Source organism: Rhamphochromis sp. 'chilingali', assembly GCF_963969265.1.
Source record: "Rhamphochromis sp. 'chilingali' genome assembly, chromosome: 4".
Lineage (NCBI taxonomy): Eukaryota > Metazoa > Chordata > Actinopteri > Cichliformes > Cichlidae > Rhamphochromis > Rhamphochromis sp. 'chilingali'.
Window position 1 is genome coordinate 25,763,428 of NC_137948.1, and position 20,840 is coordinate 25,784,267.

General features: G+C 39.2%; 1 protein-coding gene across 5 annotated transcripts in view; it reads right to left on the minus strand.

Moving 5' to 3' along the window:
• The window catches only part of fam13a (family with sequence similarity 13 member A), a 50,051-nt gene that overhangs the window by 17,413 nt on the left and 11,798 nt on the right, over positions 1 to 20,840 (minus strand). For 4 of the 5 annotated variants that reach the window (XM_080879720.1, XM_080879717.1, XM_080879719.1 and 1 more), the window contains exons 5-12: positions 20,385 to 20,532; positions 17,947 to 18,039; positions 17,160 to 17,246; positions 12,040 to 12,284; positions 6,136 to 6,177; positions 1,390 to 1,431; positions 1,086 to 1,280; positions 39 to 237 (exon numbers count right to left, since the gene is read on the minus strand). In XM_080879720.1, coding sequence (XP_080735846.1) covers positions 39 to 237; positions 1,086 to 1,280; positions 1,390 to 1,431; positions 6,136 to 6,177; positions 12,040 to 12,284; positions 17,160 to 17,246; positions 17,947 to 18,039; positions 20,385 to 20,532 — 1,051 coding nt within the window. The remainder of the gene's footprint in view (positions 1 to 38; positions 238 to 1,085; positions 1,281 to 1,389; positions 1,432 to 6,135; positions 6,178 to 12,039; positions 12,285 to 17,159; positions 17,247 to 17,946; positions 18,040 to 20,384; positions 20,533 to 20,840) is intronic. The other variant, XM_080879718.1, reaches the window with a different exon arrangement.

The window sequence follows — 20,840 nt, forward strand, 5'->3', positions numbered from 1 at the left end:
AAGATGAAAAGAGACGGGGAGTACAAGGTGTGACTCACTGCGTGGGCAGCCGTGTTCTCGCTTAGCTGCATGAGAGTTGGGCTCTTTTTTGGCTTCCTGGGTTTGGGGGTTCGCTCAGCGTGACTTCTCTGGCCTTCCTGTGAGTCCACACGGCTGCTCATGTCTTCCCCCACGCTGCCTGAACTGCTGCTCGACGGGACGTTCTCCTTGTTGGTGTCTCCTGTGACGGAAGGCGCTCTGTTGTCAGACGAAAAGGAAAAGGGTGATGAAATAAGACATCTGCCTTCCATCGGACTCTCTCTCTGCTCGCCTTGCTCGGTTTTAAATCAGATTAAAAACGGATGAAATGCTTCTGGAAACCAAATGCCCAAGGTCATCCCGATGCGTTTTTTATATGTTCTCAAGCAGCTAATGTGCTGTTTAGTGTTTGTGCTAAGTCTATTTACTGTCCTGTCTTATTAACATTTTCTGCTGTTGAGACACTCCCCAAAATCCACGTGCCGCTGATCTCTCAGACTCCACCAGGTCTTCATCAACAAGGATTAGCTCCTTACTGGAATGATACCAGTTATTATGACTGCACACTAAAGCTCTCCCCACAGAACAAAACTTCACCACTGTTTACTGAAACTGAAACAGCAACTGAAAGTATCATTGTAGTATCACTGCAGGAAGCCTCTGAGGTCAGACCTCCATAATGAAAGTGGGCGCCACAATGGTGGAGTGGTTAGCATTGTTGCCTCACAGCAGGGAGCTCCCTGGTCTCGACCCTGGCCGGGGCCTTTCTGCGTGGAGTTTGCTTGTTCTCCCTGTGCCTGCGTGGGTTGCCTCCGGGCACTCCGGCTTCCTCCCACAGTCCAAAGACATGCAGGCTGAGTAACCTAGTGAGTTTAAATTGACCATGTATGCGAGGCAGAGGCTGTATGAACGTGTGGTTAAAGTGCTTTGAGTGGTCAGTACGACAAGTAAATTACAATTATTTTGCTTTAAGATGATAAATGAGGAGAAACACGATGTAGTGCTTCCACTATGAAGGCCACTTTCTGCAAGTAACATCGATTATGATTATGCCACGCCCACGGTACCTGTTTTTTTCCCTGTGTTTCTGGCCCTCCTCCTGATGCTGCTGCTCTCTTTGGTGCCTACGTCTCTGCCTCGCTGTTAGTGTCACCCGTGAAGGGCACGGGGTCGATTCGTGGGCGTCTGAATGCTGATCCTCTAAGGGGTTCACATCAAAGAGGTGCTGCTCCACTGCTGAGCGTATGGTCCTGTCCAGAAAACTTCAGGGAGCAACACAATGAGTAGATAAGGAAATCCACCATTTTATGCTCTTCACTGTTTCATAAGAGCTTTGCTTTTTATTTTTATTTTAAGCAGAAATATACCTACTTTACCACACCAGGTCTGCAGTGGACGGGCGAGAGGTGGTTACTGAAAGAAAAACAAGAAGGGAAGCTTAATGCGCAGAAACAAGTGTTCACATAGGTCACTGAGCAACACTGAAAATCCCCCGAGGCTCACGTTGTGGCCTTTGGTGATCAAGTGCATGGGTGAGAGGTAAACTCAGCTGCGTTCAGAGCTTAAATGGATCCTTGGGGAGCAAAGTGGCTGGCTTCCATGGCTACCAGTAAGTCCAGCAGCAGAGTACACGGTCATGGACCTTTATACTGATCTCTGACTTCATTTTGGTTTTATTTTTAACGCCCTCTGTTTGTTAAATACTTGTAGGGTAAAGCAATAGGATTGTAAACTATATGCAGCATGAAATGTGTCTGTAACCTGTGTAAGTACCTGGATTCAACTGAATGCTTGTAGAAAAAAACATAACACCGCTGTTACATCACCACTGCTTAAACATCTTTAAAAGGTTTTATTCAGACGTCTGAAAATATTTCGATGTTTCAGTATTTTCCCTCCTACAAAGTCTAACTGAGAAAAAACAAGTAAATAAAAAATCTTAAACATTATCTTTTGTGACCGTAGGGTTAGGATGTAAAGGGTCATTTTCTCACATTTTATAGGTTACAGGGTGAATGAGTTTTAAGTGGTTTCTTTTTGGTCTTTTTTTTTTTATTACATATTTAGCTAAGTGTTAGATCATAATTACATTAACACATTACTCTTGTGACTAAGTTGGCACAGCAAAAGAAAAATCCGCTCTCCTCAGGAAGTTGCTTTGGCCTCGACCAACTGATCGACATCATGTCTGCTTTTCCTGGACTACAGCTTCCTCAACATCTTCGAGGGTGACCTCAAACGAAATCTTCCATAAACAGTGGTGCTGACAGTAATAACAACTGGAAATGGGATCGCTGATGAAAGACCAGATAATAACGGCATGATGGTGTACTGTGAAGGTGACTGTGGTGGAGCTGTGTAACATGCCACAGGCATGTACTGATATTACCAAATCTATAACAAATCTATAAGGCAGGATGCCGGGCCGAGTTAAAAGCAAGCCTGCTGCACTGTGTAATAGTAACAAAGTTGTAAAGTACTCACAAGTATAAGGAATTCAAATAATCCACATGGGATTTTTTTAAATCTTCTGTTTCTCTACTCACAAATACAAATTCCTGAAAACAAAATCACATTTCTCTTCAGTGCAGTTTCATTTTTAACGGAGGGAAAAACAGAAAGGGGAAGTTGTGACAGAAGCAGAAACTGAACGCCTTGGTTATATCATGTTAAGAAAATTGCTACCGTGTAACAAATCTGCGACAAGTTAAAGGGATGGTTGATTCAGTGGCTGTCACAAATGTCACATTTTGAACATTCGATCTATACTAAAGCCTAAAATACGACAGACGTTTCTAGAGCTGTCTACAACTTTCTAGGGCTGTGGCCCATGCGAAAGGCAGGCGGGGGTAAAAGGTGATAAGACAGTCAATTACATATTTGGTCTATGACTTGATGACTGTCATAATTCAAGAAACATTTATGGCACTCTGACTAACAAACCAAGGCCATGCTCTAAGTTGCAAATATAGCACCATGACAGTAGATCATGGCTTTTTTTTTTAGCTTGCAGCTGCTTACAACAAAAAAGTTGTGTACTACTGTCTGTTCATCCTGGACCATGACTTCAGCTTGAACTGTTTCCCATACGAAAAAGATCCAGATTTAGATGTACAGGAAGCTAGGAAAAATGTATTTATATCTAAATGATCCCGTGACTCTCAGATTCATCTCGGGATACGATAGAGCCAACCAAAGGAGTAACACATGATTATTTGTCTTCTTTTAACCTAAAAAAAAACTAAATATGGATCAGAAATTAAAACCATACACAGTGGGCTGTACTCTAGTTAAAAATTCAGCAAAAAACATTCCATCCATATTGGTTTTTAGACATTAGTCTAAACATTTAGACATTTAAGCTTAGCATCACTACCTACAAAAGATTTTGGTTCCTGAAGATTTAGCAGCTATAGTCGAGCCAAATAGTCTTTTGGTTGGCACATGATATAAGAAGTGTTGCAGTTTTCTGAGGAAGATGGCATCACTTCCCAGAGAGAGTAGTGCCCCACTGACTTGGTTTCAGCTGAAGAGGTAACTGTAAAACCACTGTGGTATGTGACGGGATGGCTGTCTGGTGAGTAATAAAGACATTCTTAGCTATGAACTCTGGGAAAAATAGACCTGAGGGGCAACAGGGACGACTCATTACATCACAAGCGCAACAGGAACATCACTGCCAGGATATGAACGGGCAAAGTTACCAATCCTTTCTAGAAAGTACTCTAACATATAAAACTACGCCAAAAAGCCCAGGTAAACGGCAGATTAACAAAGTGAGTGTGAAATTTCACTGCCTAGCTGTAAAAACGTACACCGAGAGTCATTTCTGTTGTTACTCCATAACCACGGCATGAGTGTTTTGTCTTTAAACAAACTTGATACCATTTGTTTTAGTTCTACTATTTTTAGCTTTACACCTGAAGAGTCATGGAGAACAAGTTGCATGTCAGCTAACAGTTGTCTTGCTCAGGTTTGTTCCAGTTACTTTTGACTGAGACAACATGATCTTAAAGGTTTATGCAGCACCAAGGTGTGTTACACTTCAACATGCGTTCAAGTGGTAACCAGTTTTTCAGCCTAAAATTAGACTGGCATTTTGTGACTGAGGGTGGGAATTACAGGGAAACTCAATACAGTGCTCATGACTGTGTTTAAAGTGCCTGTGTATCGATAACTGATACACAAGAGGAAGTGATAATGACGCATTAATGAAGATGTCCGTGTAGATTCTCATTCATCCAGATCATGGTCGTCTTGAGAGCTTGAAAAAGAAGGAAACTGGACTTCGTTTGAGTTTCACCTCTCATCCAAGGTTTCTTCACCGTGGTTCCACCCTTAACCCCCGCTGATGGTAATGATCCTCGCCTTTGTTCACACCTTGGCTCATGGGATGACTCCACTGATCAACAGTGATCCATTGACCTGTTCCAAAGGGATTAAATACCTGGGACTCGTCCACCTTTAGAAGCCTCTTGGATGAGAGGTGAAACGCCTTCACAAACTTAAAATATTAATACTAATAAATTCTTAAGAATAAATAAATGTGTTTATGAAATGTCCTTCTTTTCTGGCTGGTGATACTGACTGACTGGCCATTCTCATGTCTGTGCAATAAATATGAAGCCACACCCTATAAAGATAGGGTCAAAAGGGCAAATATCTATGCTGGCTCTGGTAACACAATACAAAGCTGTGGTTTCATCATGCATTATGGGCTCACTGTTTCTTGTCCAAACGCTGTAATCCTCGAGGTCTTATCATCCAAGAAAAATTCTTTAGCTTTCTACTTTATAAACAGGCATGAGAACAGTATAAGTCTTCTTTATCTTGATAAAAACAAACATTATTTTATAAAATCCTAAAGAAATATAGTTCCAGGCAGACTCAAAACATTAATTTGGACTTCCAATTTTATAGCGTCTGTAAGATTTGCTGAACTTTTAAGTCTGCTCTGTGACGATATGACAGGTCTTCTCATTTTAATTCCCCTATTGTGCATTTTTTTGTGTTTAAAAAGCCAACAGGGCAACTCTTTGTTGTAGAAAAGCTTAAGGACTGCTGAATTCAATTGCTTCACTCTGGACCCCCTAACTAAGAAAACTACTTTGCAAATAACAGTAAGACCAAAATAATGTGTTTCTCTAGTCAGTGGTTGTTTTGGTGTTTTAAAGTCAACAGGTCTTTAAGGCGTAAAAAGTGGGAACGGAACAACTCCAAAGCTTTCCCAGCTGAAGCTTATGCCAGCTAAATCCCGGCACTGTGTAACCGGGAACGTTCGCTCAGGTAATCCAGTATTACACCACAGTCAGATGTTAGCCAGGACCTTCAGAGGCTCTTGGCAAATCAAAACAGAAAATAAAATAAAATGAAATAAAATACATCAATCTGTGATCCAGTTTGACCGGGCTGAGGTTAACCAACTAAGTGGCAGTCTGAGAGCCTTTGTATGTGACAGATGCATGTAGACCTTAGCAGACAGCTCAGCTGTGCTTCCAACTAGATGTGTGCATGTGACAGTGGACAAGTAGGAAATGGAGTTACTCACAATGAACGTGAGCATGACAAGTGAGTGGGGATGGGAAGAGTTTATAGGTGATCCCTTAGAGATACACAGAGAGAAACAACACTGCCTCAACTAAAGATTACTGTCACCATCAGTTATCTCTAAATTGTTATCCTGACTTTTAAAAGAAACATTGCTGAGAAAGGAAAATCCTCACATTTAGGAGGATAAAACTATTCAAGATTTTTTACTGGCATGAATTCATACGAGGAAGCTGGTGCAAAATATTTGCCAGCATTAAATATACTTTAAAAAAAGAGTCCACGTATGTATCTGTAATCAGCACATCATCTGTGAACACTGTCTTTTGCTGCGTCCTCTACTTGGCCGGTGTTTCTGACAACGTGCTGTCTCTGCGACAATAACCAAACAGTGTTGAGCAAACTGTTGCATGTGCATGCTGCCCTGCTGCCCCTCTCACTGGCAGCTTCATTGTTTCTGATGATAATGCACTGAGGCAGCATGCAGCCACTTCCCCCACACCTCCGATCAAAAACAACACAGTCTGTTCCCGTCCTGCCTGCTTTCTAACACATATACAGGAGGCCTACCTCATGTAGAAAGGAGATACTGGTCTGTCTTCATCTTGGGAGCTGAAATATGAAAACAAACAGACTCAATTAGTGTGCAAGATGCGCAAAGTCCTGTGAGATCAAAACATTACATTTCCCCACACAACAGTAGATTTCCCTGCAGCTAAAAAAAGGACATGCACAAGACTGGCTTTTGTCTGCAGAATAATGGCCATGCAGTGCTACAGATCAGTGCCTTTGTGGAGCTTGTCTCGGGTAATTATTATGAACCAAGAGAACTATGTGCTGCTCTGGAATATAGGCTGAGGTGCTACTGCTGCTGCTGCATGTATGCCAGAAGCAACAATAAGAGGAACTCAACCTTGGCACTAATTTTGAGGTTGCCTAACTTTTTCATATCCTAGTTAAAAAATTTCACAATCACCTGGTTTTGTTTGCCTAAGCAGAGCTCAGTTCTTTATTATCTGAGACAAGGAAAGAAAAAAAAGATTGGTACAAATACGTGAACTGTTGTAATGTTAAACCTTTAAAAAATCAAAAAGTGCTGACAGATCTCAGTAAGGTTTCTGTATGTTCATTAAATTTAGTATGAGACCTTTTAAATAAATAAAACCGATTCATCCACTTTACAAATTAATCAACAATTTTCAAGAAATTAGGGAAACAAAGAGGCATGTTTTCAGTTTAAAACACTGTGACTTATTACTACATTTTATAAAACTGTTAGGACTTTATTTGGATGTTTCTGTAAGAAGATAGTAGCTGTGTAAGCAACTCTTACAGTGCTTTATATTTAGATCTAAATAACATTGGGACAAAAGGTTTGGTTTACCAAATGCTGACAAAAAACGGAACAGCGGATAGTTTTGTAACTGCAATCCAGTGCAGGCTTTTACTTTGATTTCAAAACAATCAGCTAATTAACTACACAGAGAGTCAGGGAGAAAAATATTACTTTTACCATCTGATCATCTAATTTTATAAGTTTGAACAAATATGGTTGTTAAAAGCAGGCCACTTGACCTCAGCAGTGTTTCCTATGTTTACTCTTTGGGCTTCGATTTCAACATCTTGCTCAAGGGCATTTGGAAATTTGCAGGACAACTGCTAACCTGCTCTGCCAATTTACTCACAGCTGCTCTAAACATACAATTTGACCATAAAATATGGTATTTGTATTATACTCAGCTCTATAAAAGGAGTATATTGTATGCACATTACACTATTTATAGTATACTTACACTTTAATTACCCAAACCTGTAATAACTAAAGCACTTTTGTACTTTTGCTGCTAGTTAGAAGTCAAGCTGTCTCTCTAAGTCTTAACAATCATTATTAGATACAACATTGCAATAATTTAATCTAATATGGTAATCTGACATTTAATAGGAAAACTAATTGTTGAACTAATTAGTATTACAATATTGGTATAAACATAACCCTTCAACTTGCTGAGTGGTTTTTATAAAAAACAAAAATTCATGCGCATGCACGTTTCTCCAAAAAAACAGAAAACTAAACAAAACAAAAAATCTCAGTTTGTGTGGGAAGGAAAACAAAGATGGCAGTCTACACACCTGACAGGTTTAATATGAACATTATTTTGAATTTACAGTGCAAAGAAACAATAACGTGATAGTAAAATAAAAGATAAAGATTAAAGATGTGTCCATGCTCTCCTTGTGCATGAATATGTTAAGTTCAACGTTATATTTTTAGAGCTGCGTCCACACAGGAAACAATTTGCAGTGATGTGGTGACCACAGACAGAAGAAAGTGAATGATATTTGGCAACTCCAAGCCACGACGGGCAAAATAACTGCTAGCGATGTAAAGCAGGTCCCGAGATAAATGTTTCTCAACTTCAAGCCGGTACAGGGTTACCTAGGCAACCAGATCCTGAAATGCCAGCTAATTACCTCCTGTCAGCGTCACAGTCATGTGTAACAAGCGCAGTGCTTCAATGTGCGGACATAGCTGTAGCTGCCTGACAGCACATCTCAGGTGATGTTACACAGTAGCATGGATGTCATGAAGTAAATGGTATTATAATGTTACTTTACATAGGAAGTAACTCAATACTATAAAAAGAGAGAAGTAATGTGTGTGGTGAACCCAACACTAATCTCTCCAGCAATAGTTCCCTCTCCTTAGATTGAAGCAAACTGATCAAACATACTCGTTTGAATGTTTATATATCTCAGTATGAGTGTCAGATACATAAGAACATAAACCCTATGACATCAAACAAGCACAGTTAGTCAGCAGCTTGCACATGTTATTGTGGATCAGATTCACTCAATATTTAGTACTCTACTGCTTTGCTACGTGCTGTTCCTGCAATTGGCTTACTGTAAGCAGCGGGCATGTTGACGTGAGGGCGGACCACTTTGGCCATCCGGGCAGCACATCAACAAGTTCAAAACAAAGGATTTCGGTTTCAAGTCAGGCACGATCAAATTGGGCCAAAGTTTACTGAGCTTCAAAAGTCTTCTTAAATTGGCCAATGTACGGAAAATGTGCATACACTCCTTGTTTTAGTGAAGGGGTACTTCAACTACATAACTCTTCCAAATTCTTTTGCAGCTTTACGGGTGAGTTTTTTTCTCCCCCACATCCGCATGTTCTTACCGGGTGTTACACAGTCTGGCAAGCGTATTAAAATAGTGCGTGCCGTCACTGCCGCTGTGAATTGCAAAAGAAAAAAGCGGAAATCCTGCTTACCCACTACCTTACTGAGGGGATAACAAGAAGCTTTTGTAGGCATACTCCGACAATGCCTGATCCCTTTGAGTTAAGCGGAAAGCTACTAATGGCAAGTTGGTCAATCTGGACACGCTCTGCTTCTTCAACATTTTTAAAAATGTGTAAAACCCCCACAAAAAACGTAGTCCCGATGTTCACCTAAAAAATCTAGCTGTAAGTTTTTTTGCTTTCACCGAGTCCTTCTTTACCTTGCCCCCCACCCCAAATTTCTCCATTACACACGACAACGACAACAACAGGAGACGTACGATTAAAAATCTCGACGTGAACATTTTCCATGACATTACTTTGTAGGTGCTGTCACTGTGTTTTGCATTGCTAATCTTAAAATTAAGCTACGTAAACCCATTATCTGAGCGGGTGCTGCAAACATAAAGTGGAATTTAGCATGACTTCACTGAATGCACAAACTTTTTGCTTTTGCTTGTACTGTATATCCTTTATATTCACTACATATTTATTACATTGTTAAGGTAACACAGAAGCTCAGTCTAGATGGTTTACAAATGAAATATGACAGTCATTAGTTATTAGTTTGATAAGCACAAATCTGATCAGAGCGCCAAGCAAAATATTTACCTTACTTACAGTGTGAGTGACAGCTGACGGCCACCGTCTCATATGAGTGTTGGAAAAAAAAATACACCAGTATGCAATTTGTTAGAAAACCAGTTTGATCTAGCCAGCAGCTTCTTTCTACAAATACAGTGTGTGCTGTCTGATGTTCAGGCTGATGGACGGGACCTCCTGACAGGCGGCCAACAATACTGCTAACCCACAGGGAACCTGCATTCACAGCACACTGCAATGTTCCTCACTCACACCTTTTCCCAACGGGCTTCTAAGAATCTCAGCGGTTACATCATGATATTCACTGAACCATGGCAACTCAACAGAAAAGCCAGTATGCATTCCCAGTGTGCAACAATGCAATGCTAAGAGAATAACAGCTTGTCATGACTCTGCTATGCTGGCTAGAGTGGCCTGTACGATGAATCAGATTAATGTGATATATTTCAGGTACAGGTGACGGCCGGAGGCAAACAAACTTAGTGTATGGAGGATTCTGATACATACAGAAGAGAAAAAAAAGCAAAGTGGACAACAAGTGGAGCTACTTCCAGGAACTCCTGAGAAGGATTATTTTGATCTTAAGTCTGTGGTGAAGACCCGGGATGGGAGCAGTTTGTGAAACGATGTGTTAGATTTAATATGATACAACAACAAACAACGATGATGTGGTGCTCTCTTTACCATCAATTTGATGCAAACTAAACTGATTTCCCATTTTATTCCCTTAAAAAAGTATAGCATATTTTTAGGCATATTTTAATCAAACTTATCCTGGACAAGATAAATCTGCACTTTTCTTTTCATTTTAGCTAAACTGGATCTAAAACAGTTCAGGTCCAGCTGTGGTATAAGCAGCACTATGCTGGTACAGACTTCTTTGACACATACCTACAGAAAGCGAGAGCAAGCTGCCAGCCCGGCATGAGTTACAGCTACAGACATGAAAACACAGATTTATATTTGTGGAAAATTATCATTTTGACTTATATGGTAAAGCATTTTTTCACATGATAACAGAAAATTAAATTTCTATAAACACCACAAAAAATACCACAGTGCAGTTTGTTAGACACGACTATAGAGCATCTGCTGCTTTCTTGCATTAGACATGGTGAAGTAATTCAAGTCTTTTGGCACATCGCATGTGCCTAATACTAAATACCAGTGAGTTCAGATTGCTGACGCACATTATGGAGGTACTCGGTAAACAGCCACCAGATACAAGTGGACCAGGAGAATTTTAGGGTGTGGGGAAAATCCACCTGAAGATTTATTCTCACTCTGACATGGTGACAAAAGCATTTGCCACCTTGGAAGCACAGAATGGTTTTAATGTATTCCAGGCATTTCTGACTCCAGCACCTGGGTTAATATAGTGCATGATCTTGGCTATATGTATATAAACCCTTGCAGCACAGTGCTGTGAAAGACATATCGCCCTTTTCCTGATTTCGTATCACTGAACTCACCGTTCCGAAAAAACCAAAACAAATGTGATTATTCACAGTTAATGAATATATTTCACATAGGGCAAGGCTTGGATAGCTTTTTTCAATTAATAAATGAAATTATCATCATTTACAAACGCGATTTTCTTATAATAAAATCTGTTTGATGATCTGAAACATGTAAGAATAACAGATATCCCCCCAAAAGAATCAGGAAGGGGGCAAATACTTTTTCTGCTCATTCATAGGACGCATGGCTGTCTCTGTTTCTATGTTTGCGTGTCAAACTAAACTTTTATGTAACGCGTAAAAGGATCTTGTGATGACAGGAGTCAGACACTGATTAATGTTATACTAAAGGTCACAGAAGCCAAAAACGTCGTCACCTTTTTTTATCCAAATACTTGGAAGCATCACATGCGACATGCTCATATCTTATAATTTGCAGTTTTTCCACTTCCCGCATCCAATTCTACGCACTTTTGATTTATCACTATGTAAAGAGAAAAACTGGGATAAATAGTAGCATGTTTAAAAAAAGGCTAATGTTAAATAGTATAGTAGTGATTTTTGGCCAACGAGTGAAGTTCAATTGAACGCAGTTCTACTCTAAACTCCGAGTTAAAGCAAAACCTCAACAACAGACACAGCTGCAGTCTTGCTATTCCAGGACGGCACTTAACACCAAGAGGTTTCCAGTTTCAGCTTCTTGTGACAGGCTGCTCTGCACGCCAAACAAACGCTGCCACCGGGCTCAGGCTACAGGTTCTTTGGTTAACACCACATTGCATATGTATACAGGAGTCATGAACTATTTACCACTAAAAGAGCCCCTCCTTCATATTTCACTCCATAAGGTATCTTTTAATGTCATGCAGGCATCTAGCAGTGAAGTGTGTGGCTGTGTGTGTTACATGATTTTACACCAGTCATAAGCATCATGCAGACAATACTGTGATGCTAATAAAGTCATAAAACTGAAAGAGTGGCTGGCCACATTTTTCAGAGTAAATGAGCCTGGTTTTTAAACTCTTTTGAAAAACAAGATTCACAAATAACACTTTAAACATAAATCACACATAGCCATCGATAATGGGGTTTTTTTTTTTTATAATTTACACCAGACACACTCACCTGCTGAGGCCCTTCATGCTTTCAGAGAGGCTGACGTCGTGAGGGTCGACGTGGGAGGCAGTGTCTGAGGTGGCTTGGTGAGACATGGGTGTAGTTTCCATTGCTTCTGCGCTGGGGGTCCTTAGCTCTGAGGTCAGGGGCAAAACTATTGGTATGGAGAAAGGTTTTGCGTGGTAGGGCGCCCTGGAAGAGAGGCTGGGTTGGGGGACCACTTGAGTCATGCTGTCAATTTTCCCTTTCCTCACCTGTGTCACAGAGAAAGGTGAGAGGTCTCGTGAGGGGAAATTTGAGATAGCACGGGAGGCAACTGATACACTGCCGATAACATTTCTGTACAATCAAACACACAGAAATGCACACGTGACACCTTTGCTCAGGTTGCTATAAACTATAAAGCATGCATTCGAGGATCTTCTGGAAAAGGGTTAGGGAAAAAAGGAGCTATCTTATAAACCTTACCGTGCTGACTCTGAGAGGGTACAAACAGCGTGAGCCGTCAACTGTTGTATAGGAAAAGAATCTTAACCTAATTACAGCCACATTCTGAGAACTACCCTTTTTCATTTCCGAGTCACGACCAGCTAAACCAAGGAGAAACGTGCCGAAGAGCTTTCTTCTCGCTCATGTGGAGAGCACTCGCTGCTCACGCACACTGAAGCTGAATAGCTGGCTGTGGGGAGCATCAAATGGGTCTGACACTAGCTTAACTATCGATAATGGCCAGAAATATCCAACACTAAAATGGGCTTGTCTTTAGATGAGCGTGTGCAGGCTGAATTAAAAGGCTTTTTCGTCTTTGTACCAATTATCAGAGGAACATTTCCATTTTGGGGTTTAACTTAATGGGCTGTACAATAATCTATGGATGCAGCAACCCATTTAGACATTTAGTCACTGATGCACTTAATGGGCAGATCATTGGGAACATTATTAGTCGAACAAACTTCTTTAGCTAGACCTGGTATGGATTTTGCCCCTCAGAGCTTTGTGATTGATTCAGCTAAATCGGTCGTTCACAGGAAAACTGCAGGGGAGGAAAAGGGGGAAAATAAATGTGGACATCAGCTTATTTTTAGCAAAGGATTGAAGCATGTTGCATCACACTCTGGGGAGACGTCATGGTGAGAGATGGTAGAAATGGGTGTTGTGTTAATGGACTTCAGTGTTTGGTAAAGGTAAGATGTTACCATAGCCTGGTTTCTCTATATTACTGTATTTCCTTACGTTCTGTGTTTTGATGTTCTACTTTTGTATTTTCCTTTTTTTGAATAAAAAGATATCTTTAGTGTTTATTTTTAATGTTTCTTTTACTACTAAACAACATCCAATTGGATAAATGAACACATAAATACATTTCTCCAGTCTCTAATAAAACAACTTTGTGTTCAAAAACAAAAAGTCATCCTGCTCACAGTCCATCACAATTCACAAGTTACTGCCCATAAAATCATAAACGTGACTCGACCTTGAGCACAATTTTGATGAAGACAGGTAACCATTGTGTGATAATTTCACTAAAATCTGACCAGCAGCCAATGATTCGTGTGAATCGAGGATGGACAAACAACTTACTGCCATGGCATGAGTTCATCAATTCTTCAGTTTTGGATTAGCTAAAAATTTAAACTGAATCGTGCTAGAAGCTTGTTGGTGACTAAATAGCAGCCACTAGTTATTAGGGAAAAATGCATATTCCACTACTGCTTAGAGAGCAGTTGTGGAAGTTGGCTGTTGCTGTAAAATTGACTCCTTGTGAATGCTTTGGCTGCTACAGGATTGCAGCGGCAGACTGTGGTTTGCACGGAAGCGACTGACTCTTCTGCAAACAGTTGTGCCATTAGAAACGTGTTGTTTATGGTACAACTTTTACTGTGAAAAGTGAGCAATCTCTGTTTGTTTTTTAGATTTTTTCTATTGCTCAATAAGTAGTTTGTGAGTGTTCCTTCCATGCAAACTCCAGTCAACAGCTACACTTTGCTTGTGTTGTAGAGAGGATTTTGGTGCAGCACCCTTTTTGAAATCAGTTTCACCTGGCGACAGCCTAGCAACTTCCAACTAGTCAGAGAATGTCCATTTGTGGCCAGGGGTTGCAGACTGGCCTGTAGGCCTGTGTGACTGCGGTTTTAGCCAGAAGATAACATGAAATCATGTTATATCTCTCAATAAAGGCACAGCCATACAAATCAAACAGAGGGCTAAACACCCGGTTTTGGTTTTGGCCTACGCATTTAGAACAAAAATCAGGAGCGAAAGAGACCAAAAATTCCTGACAAACCTAAATGAGGATATGACCTGGTTTCTAAATCATGGATTAACTTATAATTTGTGAGTAAAATCTCAAAAGACTTCAAACAAAGCCAAATGACATATTTAGAACTCTGTGTTTTCTCTCTCTGAACCTGCTACAATAAAAAAGGAAGCTGTGGCTGGCCACAAAACAAGTACTCACTGAACTCTGTTTACTTGATGGTGCAACGTGATCCATACCTGTTCTTGCTTGCACAATTGCCACAGTCTTTTCTTATGAATGTTTTAAATGGTGGGTCTTGATATAAACATTTGAGCTTTAAAAGAAGAAAAGCGGGCATCTGCCAATTAAAAAAAAAAGCACTCAAGCGTTTCTGTGATTTTCCACGGTGACAGTTTTGTTTTTTCAGCAAGAGGGAATAACTAATACTCTGCCAGTAACAGCTGTTTGTTTTACAGTCCAAAGATCATGTATGAGTATAAATGTGTTGGTCAAACAAAACACAAGTTTCAAGTTTAAAAGAGGTGTATGATAAATCTAGAAGATACAACAAACAGATTAAAGGCTCTCCAATTTAAGTAAGTGGGTGTGTTTTTCTTTTACTGTTAGACATAACCTGAGGCTAATAAAAAGTATTTTATAGACTGACAAGACTTTGTCCTTAGAGGACTTCAGAAACCTGGTGTAGCTCTGGTAGAAATGTGTGAGTGGAGGTCATTTAAAAAACAAACACTTAATATGTTTTCTTAAGCAGTAAAGAAGCCAAACCCCTCCTAAGCTTAGCTTTATGGGGAAAGTGAGTTTTTACTGGAGGCTCAGGGAAACAATAGCAATAAAAGTTAATATTTAAAGTGACCATGAATCGCTTGATAAATTCTTAAGGTCAGTCTTTTATCTGTGAACACCATTTTAATTTTGAGAGGAAGTTAAGACTTCCAGGAATGGGATATTGTGAGCTTTTGTAATGAGACTCAGCAGCTGGACGTTCAGGTTGATGGGTTTAGTGGTTCATTGGCTCCTAAGCAAAAGACGTCACTAGTTTGCTGCTGATGGTCGAACATTTAAGTCGAACATGCTGTTGCTCTTAGCAACCATCAATGGGAAAGCTATACAGCTTTTTTTAGTTGTGTAAAGTATCTAAGTGCATTTATTTGAGTGCAAATTTGAGGCCCGTATTCTACTGGAGAATTGTCTTTATGAAACTCTACTTCTACTGCACTAGACTTCAGAGAAAATATTTGACTTTTTTCTTCCATTATCTATTACTTTGTATTTTAAAACTTCATAGAAACATAAAAAGTAGATGAAAAAAATAAATAAAACAAGCCAACAGTACAAACAAGTGCAGCTGATTGCTTTGTTTACACAAAACTGTATTTTGAGATTACTTCATTTGTCTTTTGGGCAACTGTATGAACATTTCATCATTATACCCTCTTGAATGTGAGGGCTTCCCTGTTGACCTTCCTTTTTAGTAATAAGCACTAGTTGCATTCTTATACAGAGTACTCAGATATTACTTCAGACAAAAACAGTAAAATGATTACCTGAATACTTTGAGTTAAGCACAAATTAAAACAGTTAATCTTGTGGACGCCATGCATCTGTAAATTATTACTGTGCTGCATTTTACAACAGAACCAATTGTTGATCTTTATTAATGATAATCAGGGTTGCCAAGCCTGCGTGCAAAAATCAGGCCAAATGCCATTCAAAACAAGACCAAGCGAGCCCAGTGTTCAGACGCGGAGAATGCCAGAGACTGCTTTAGCACGTACGCATGTGTGCTCGGGTTGATTACTGGCATGTGATTATTTGACTTGATGTAATTTTTCACACAATAACACGTCTTAATAAAAGTCACATACAGATGTAAACTGGATGAAGCCAATTTTGAACAAAGTTTTTATAAAAACTTTATCTAAACACTAGCTAAATTCTTTTGTCACATTTGTTATAATAAAACTTTAAAGCAGCAGAAACCTGAAAAGCAATGAGCGAACGTTAACCTTCACTGGAAGTGTATTTCATTTGTCGCTTAGCTGTACACTGACACGCACAGACTGTGAAGCCAGAGACGAAGGTTGAAGTGAAACGTTTAAAAATACTCTTCAGTTTTCTACACAACCTCTGCTAGAAAGCAAAAAATTCTTTGCAGGGCACAAATGAAAGCAAAACGTCCTTCATCTGCAGATGTTTTTACCCTTCTGAGCTTAACTTGCTATCAGTCAGCATTTCTTTTATCTCACAGTGACACAAGCTTGGATATGATAAACACATTTATGGCTTCAGAGCTTTGTTTAAACTACGCTCAAAACAAACAGCAAGATCATTTTAATGTGTCTCAAAGCTGAAACCAACCTTAAGAAAATTACTCTCATTGAACTGCATATGTGATAAAATACTAAATAATAATAATTTATCATTCAATTCAACTGACTAAAGGAGAAATTTATACTTTACAAATACATCTTTCCAATAAATGATTCCTGAGCAGTTTGTAAAACATGTGCACAGACAGGAATTCTCCAGGGTTTTATTGCCCTTTTGCCCCTAATTGCCTATTTCAGTGTCGGGCCTCATCTGTAGTAAGACAGCATACCAAAGCCACTGTTTTTCTCTCTCTGCAAATAACTATGCCGTTGTTTCCTGTAGCAAATTGTCTTTATCAAATCATGTCACGTGACCAAGCAGAGGGGTTTAGGCATCGCAGGCAGTCTGAGAGATAACTTCAGGGTAATCAGCACTAAGGCAATACAGCAGATAAGAAGCCCTATAAATGTATATATGAAATATGAAATAAAATGTAATAAACTAGGAGGCCAAAACAACAGTGCAATTATTCATGCTGACACGTGGTTGTCTCTTGTACCTTCTTTTTTCTTGTTTTTGCATTTGGAGCGTTGGTGCAGGATTTCTTCGGAAGATCTGCATTTCCTGTTTGGTTTAGGTGGCCAATCTTGAAAAGGTGTACACACAGATAACAGCAGACAATGAGATTTATAGTACATAGTAAAATTATCTGAATAACTTTAGAAGGTATGTATGAATGTAAACCACAGAAATAGCATTGCATTCATCAAGAAAGGTGTAAACACTTCAAAAAGCTGTTTTGAAACAACAGAATTTAAACAAAAAAAAGACAACTGAGTCACTAAAATAATTTTACGCTGCATCATAAAACTCCAGTGGGTGGTATTGTGAGCAGTGAAGATCTACAGCTGTTAATGTTTTAGAAGAATAAATGTTAATGCTTTTTAAATTTAGGTTGAACTTGGTCACCTGATAAGTTATCAGCAACAAAACGCAAACTACTAAAAAGGTCATCGTCTGCTTCACTGAGTGACAGGAAAAAACAATACATGTGGTATTGCATGTGGTATACGCTAGTCACTACACAATAACCCACACAGACGCACACAAATATAGCATTACAAAACAGCTTTTCCAAAACATGCCCATGTTGTGTTAATTGCGCCACACAGATTATAGTGCTGTTGTAAAAGCGACTATGTAAGGGAATTTAAAAGGTTCTTGGAAGGCAGACCTGGGAATGCCAGGCATAAACGAGAACACACACAAACACACACTTCACACTGGACAGATTTCTTCTTTCATAACAGGTATGAATACATGCATAAACAAAGACACAAACACACAGGCTTTACTTTCATCCTAGTAAGTGGGGTTATTGTCTTTGCATCGAGATGGCTGGATGAATTCTTTGTGTCTGCATCTGCCACTTGAGTCTCCTGGTACAAGAAAGAGGACAAAGGAGAGTCACATCTGTAATACACATCTTACATACAGCCAATTAACAAAAGAGGTAACGTCTCATCTTTAATAAAGGCCAGGAAGCTTTTTCTCCAGTCCTTATGCATGGAATAAGAATCTCATATATATAGTAGATGTGAAATATGTCAGGGTAGGTGGGTTCTGTTGTTGTGTTTTATTCTAATAGCTCCTATCAACACAGCTGAGCACAGATTTAAACAGCATGACAGTCTGCCTCCTCAAACACACACGATCACTAAAAACTGCCGTGCACACGTGCTGGCGGTCTGCATTTTACAACTGGAAGTAAAGGCAAACCACCGATCATGTGTGCTATGTTCACAGGCATTGCAAGGAAGGTCAGGAGGTATGATGCCTCTGCAGGTCACGTGTGTGTGTGTGTGTGTGTGTGTGTGTGTGTGTGTGTGTGTGTGTGTGTGTGTGTTAGTGTTTTTGTGTATATGTGCATGTTTGTATGTTAGACAATCTTTTCTGGGTGAGGGATTTCCTACTGCTCATCAGTGTCTCAAGTGTCAATGCCCTTACAGGAATTCACAACACAGCACAGGTGCTTGTGATCGGATGATGATATCACAAAAAAAGGACACGTCTTTAAAGTCTTTGCAGATTTAATTTTAGTGTTACAAGTAATCTGGACCTTTGGAATTTATTAAGTTGAATTTGATCAGGTCATTTGTAATGTTTGCTTTTTCATGACGTCACATAGGTCACAGACTCAAGACTTAATGGTGTTAAAAATGACAGGAGAGTGCTATGAAAGAAGAGGCTAAAGGTCAAAACAAGAGAGAGATCCCACCATCAGTAGCTGCTCATCAGATGGCCAGTGTCACGTTTCATGAGATAGTGGTAAATGAAGCTGTTCTCAGTAAATATTCGGTAGGCTTCTCTACGCCACTCAAATATTAATTGGATCTTTAAACAATTAAATAATTAATAAAACATGTTAATGTTTTTATTAATTTGTTTGTTTACTGCTTTCATATGCAGTCTCTTTGGGTGAAAATTGATTCATTCTATACTGAGTTACAGTTTATAGTGACTTTTATGGTGACAGACATATGATTAAGATAATACTGTTACACAACATAAATGCTGGGCAATGCTTTGACACGTAGCTAAAAATACAGCTTTTTTCCCCTTTAGCTCACGAAATTTATACACAATGACACTTAATTTTGGACACCTGGAATATCTAAATTATTATACATTAATAATTTATAAATATGTCAACAACATGTTTAAAGGAAGGAGGAGGTAGAGATTTGATAGGGTGCTCTTGTCCAATATTTTCATGTGTGTGAGGGTGCACGGGCATGTTGGTATGGGTATGTATATCTGTAGGTTGTGTTTCCTTTGAGGTGTTACTGGGGTTATTGAAAAGGTGTATATGTGTGTATGTGTATGTATGTATGGATAGATAGAAAGATAGATATACATATAATTAATTAAAAAAAAATACATGTAAAATATAATGTAATTGTAAGGAGGTATTTCTGTAGTCTATTGATTACTTGATAGTGGAAAGGGGGTGGGGTTAAATAAGCTGATGCTTCTTCCTGCTCCTTTTTGAACATGAAAGTTATTTGTGGTTGTGGTTGCTCGTTTTCCTTTCGTTTTGCTTTGTTTGTTTGTCTCTTTTGAATTCTATGTTGTTGTACTTTTTCAACATGTTCAAAAGAAAGATTCAATCAATCAATTAAAAAAAGCTAAAAATTACATTGTTGTTTATTAGGCAAATACCAAACTGAATTCATGTTTTTATACTCAAAGTTAGGGCCAGCCAACAGTACGGTAATTACATTTTAGCTTTAAAAATATAATTTCGACTAAACAGCTTGCATATGCTGGCGGATTAACCATTACAGGAACATAAAAATTATGTGGTAATTATGTGTATCGCATAAAAGAAATGAAATGGTGATGAAAATAAACCTGAATATAAACTGGCAAACCAAACCAGCTGATCAATAGACATCAGTCATCAAAGCAGACAACAGACAAAAACAACCAAGGACTGAAAACAGCCACCTGTTGATATAAGATCAATAATTCAATCATTTTTACCTTGACATTACACAAGGCTGCTTGTGTAAGCCATCAATCATCCAGGTGACTGGGCAGAAGATGATGTCATAGATGAAGTCACACTGTTTAAAGTGCATGGGCACGACATGTGAATCATTAAGTTGTCTTACCAAACTGCAAAGCATTGCCCCGACCATCAACACTCATTTATTTCATGTAAACAGTGATCTGTTTCACATAAACACTACTTTCCGGTGCTTCTGTGAGTATACCGCACCTCGGCAATGATAGGCGATGCCTCTTCTTTTGCGTAGTCTTCTCTGTCTGTGTTGGTCTCAAAGATATTGTTGTAGTTCTGGATAAGTTTGGCCATGATCTTGTTACAGATGTTCTGGTCCTTAAGTGCTTCAAATCCAGGAGCCACGCTAAAATAAAATAAAATAAAGTAAAAGCAAAAAGATGACATTTAATTGAAATTCTTTAAAGGGAAAGGTCATTCAAATGAGCACCAAATAAATATCCATAAACACTAATGTGAGCACTTTAATAGGAACTACATTCAATGGCCAGTATGTTAGGTACACCTGTTCAACTCCTTATTAACACAAATATGTAATTAGCCAATTGCATGGCAGCAACTAAATGGTCAAGATGAAGTACTAAAGTTCAAATCACAAGGGCAAGAAAGCTGATTTAAGTGACTGATTGTTGGTGTCAGATGGACTTGTCTGAG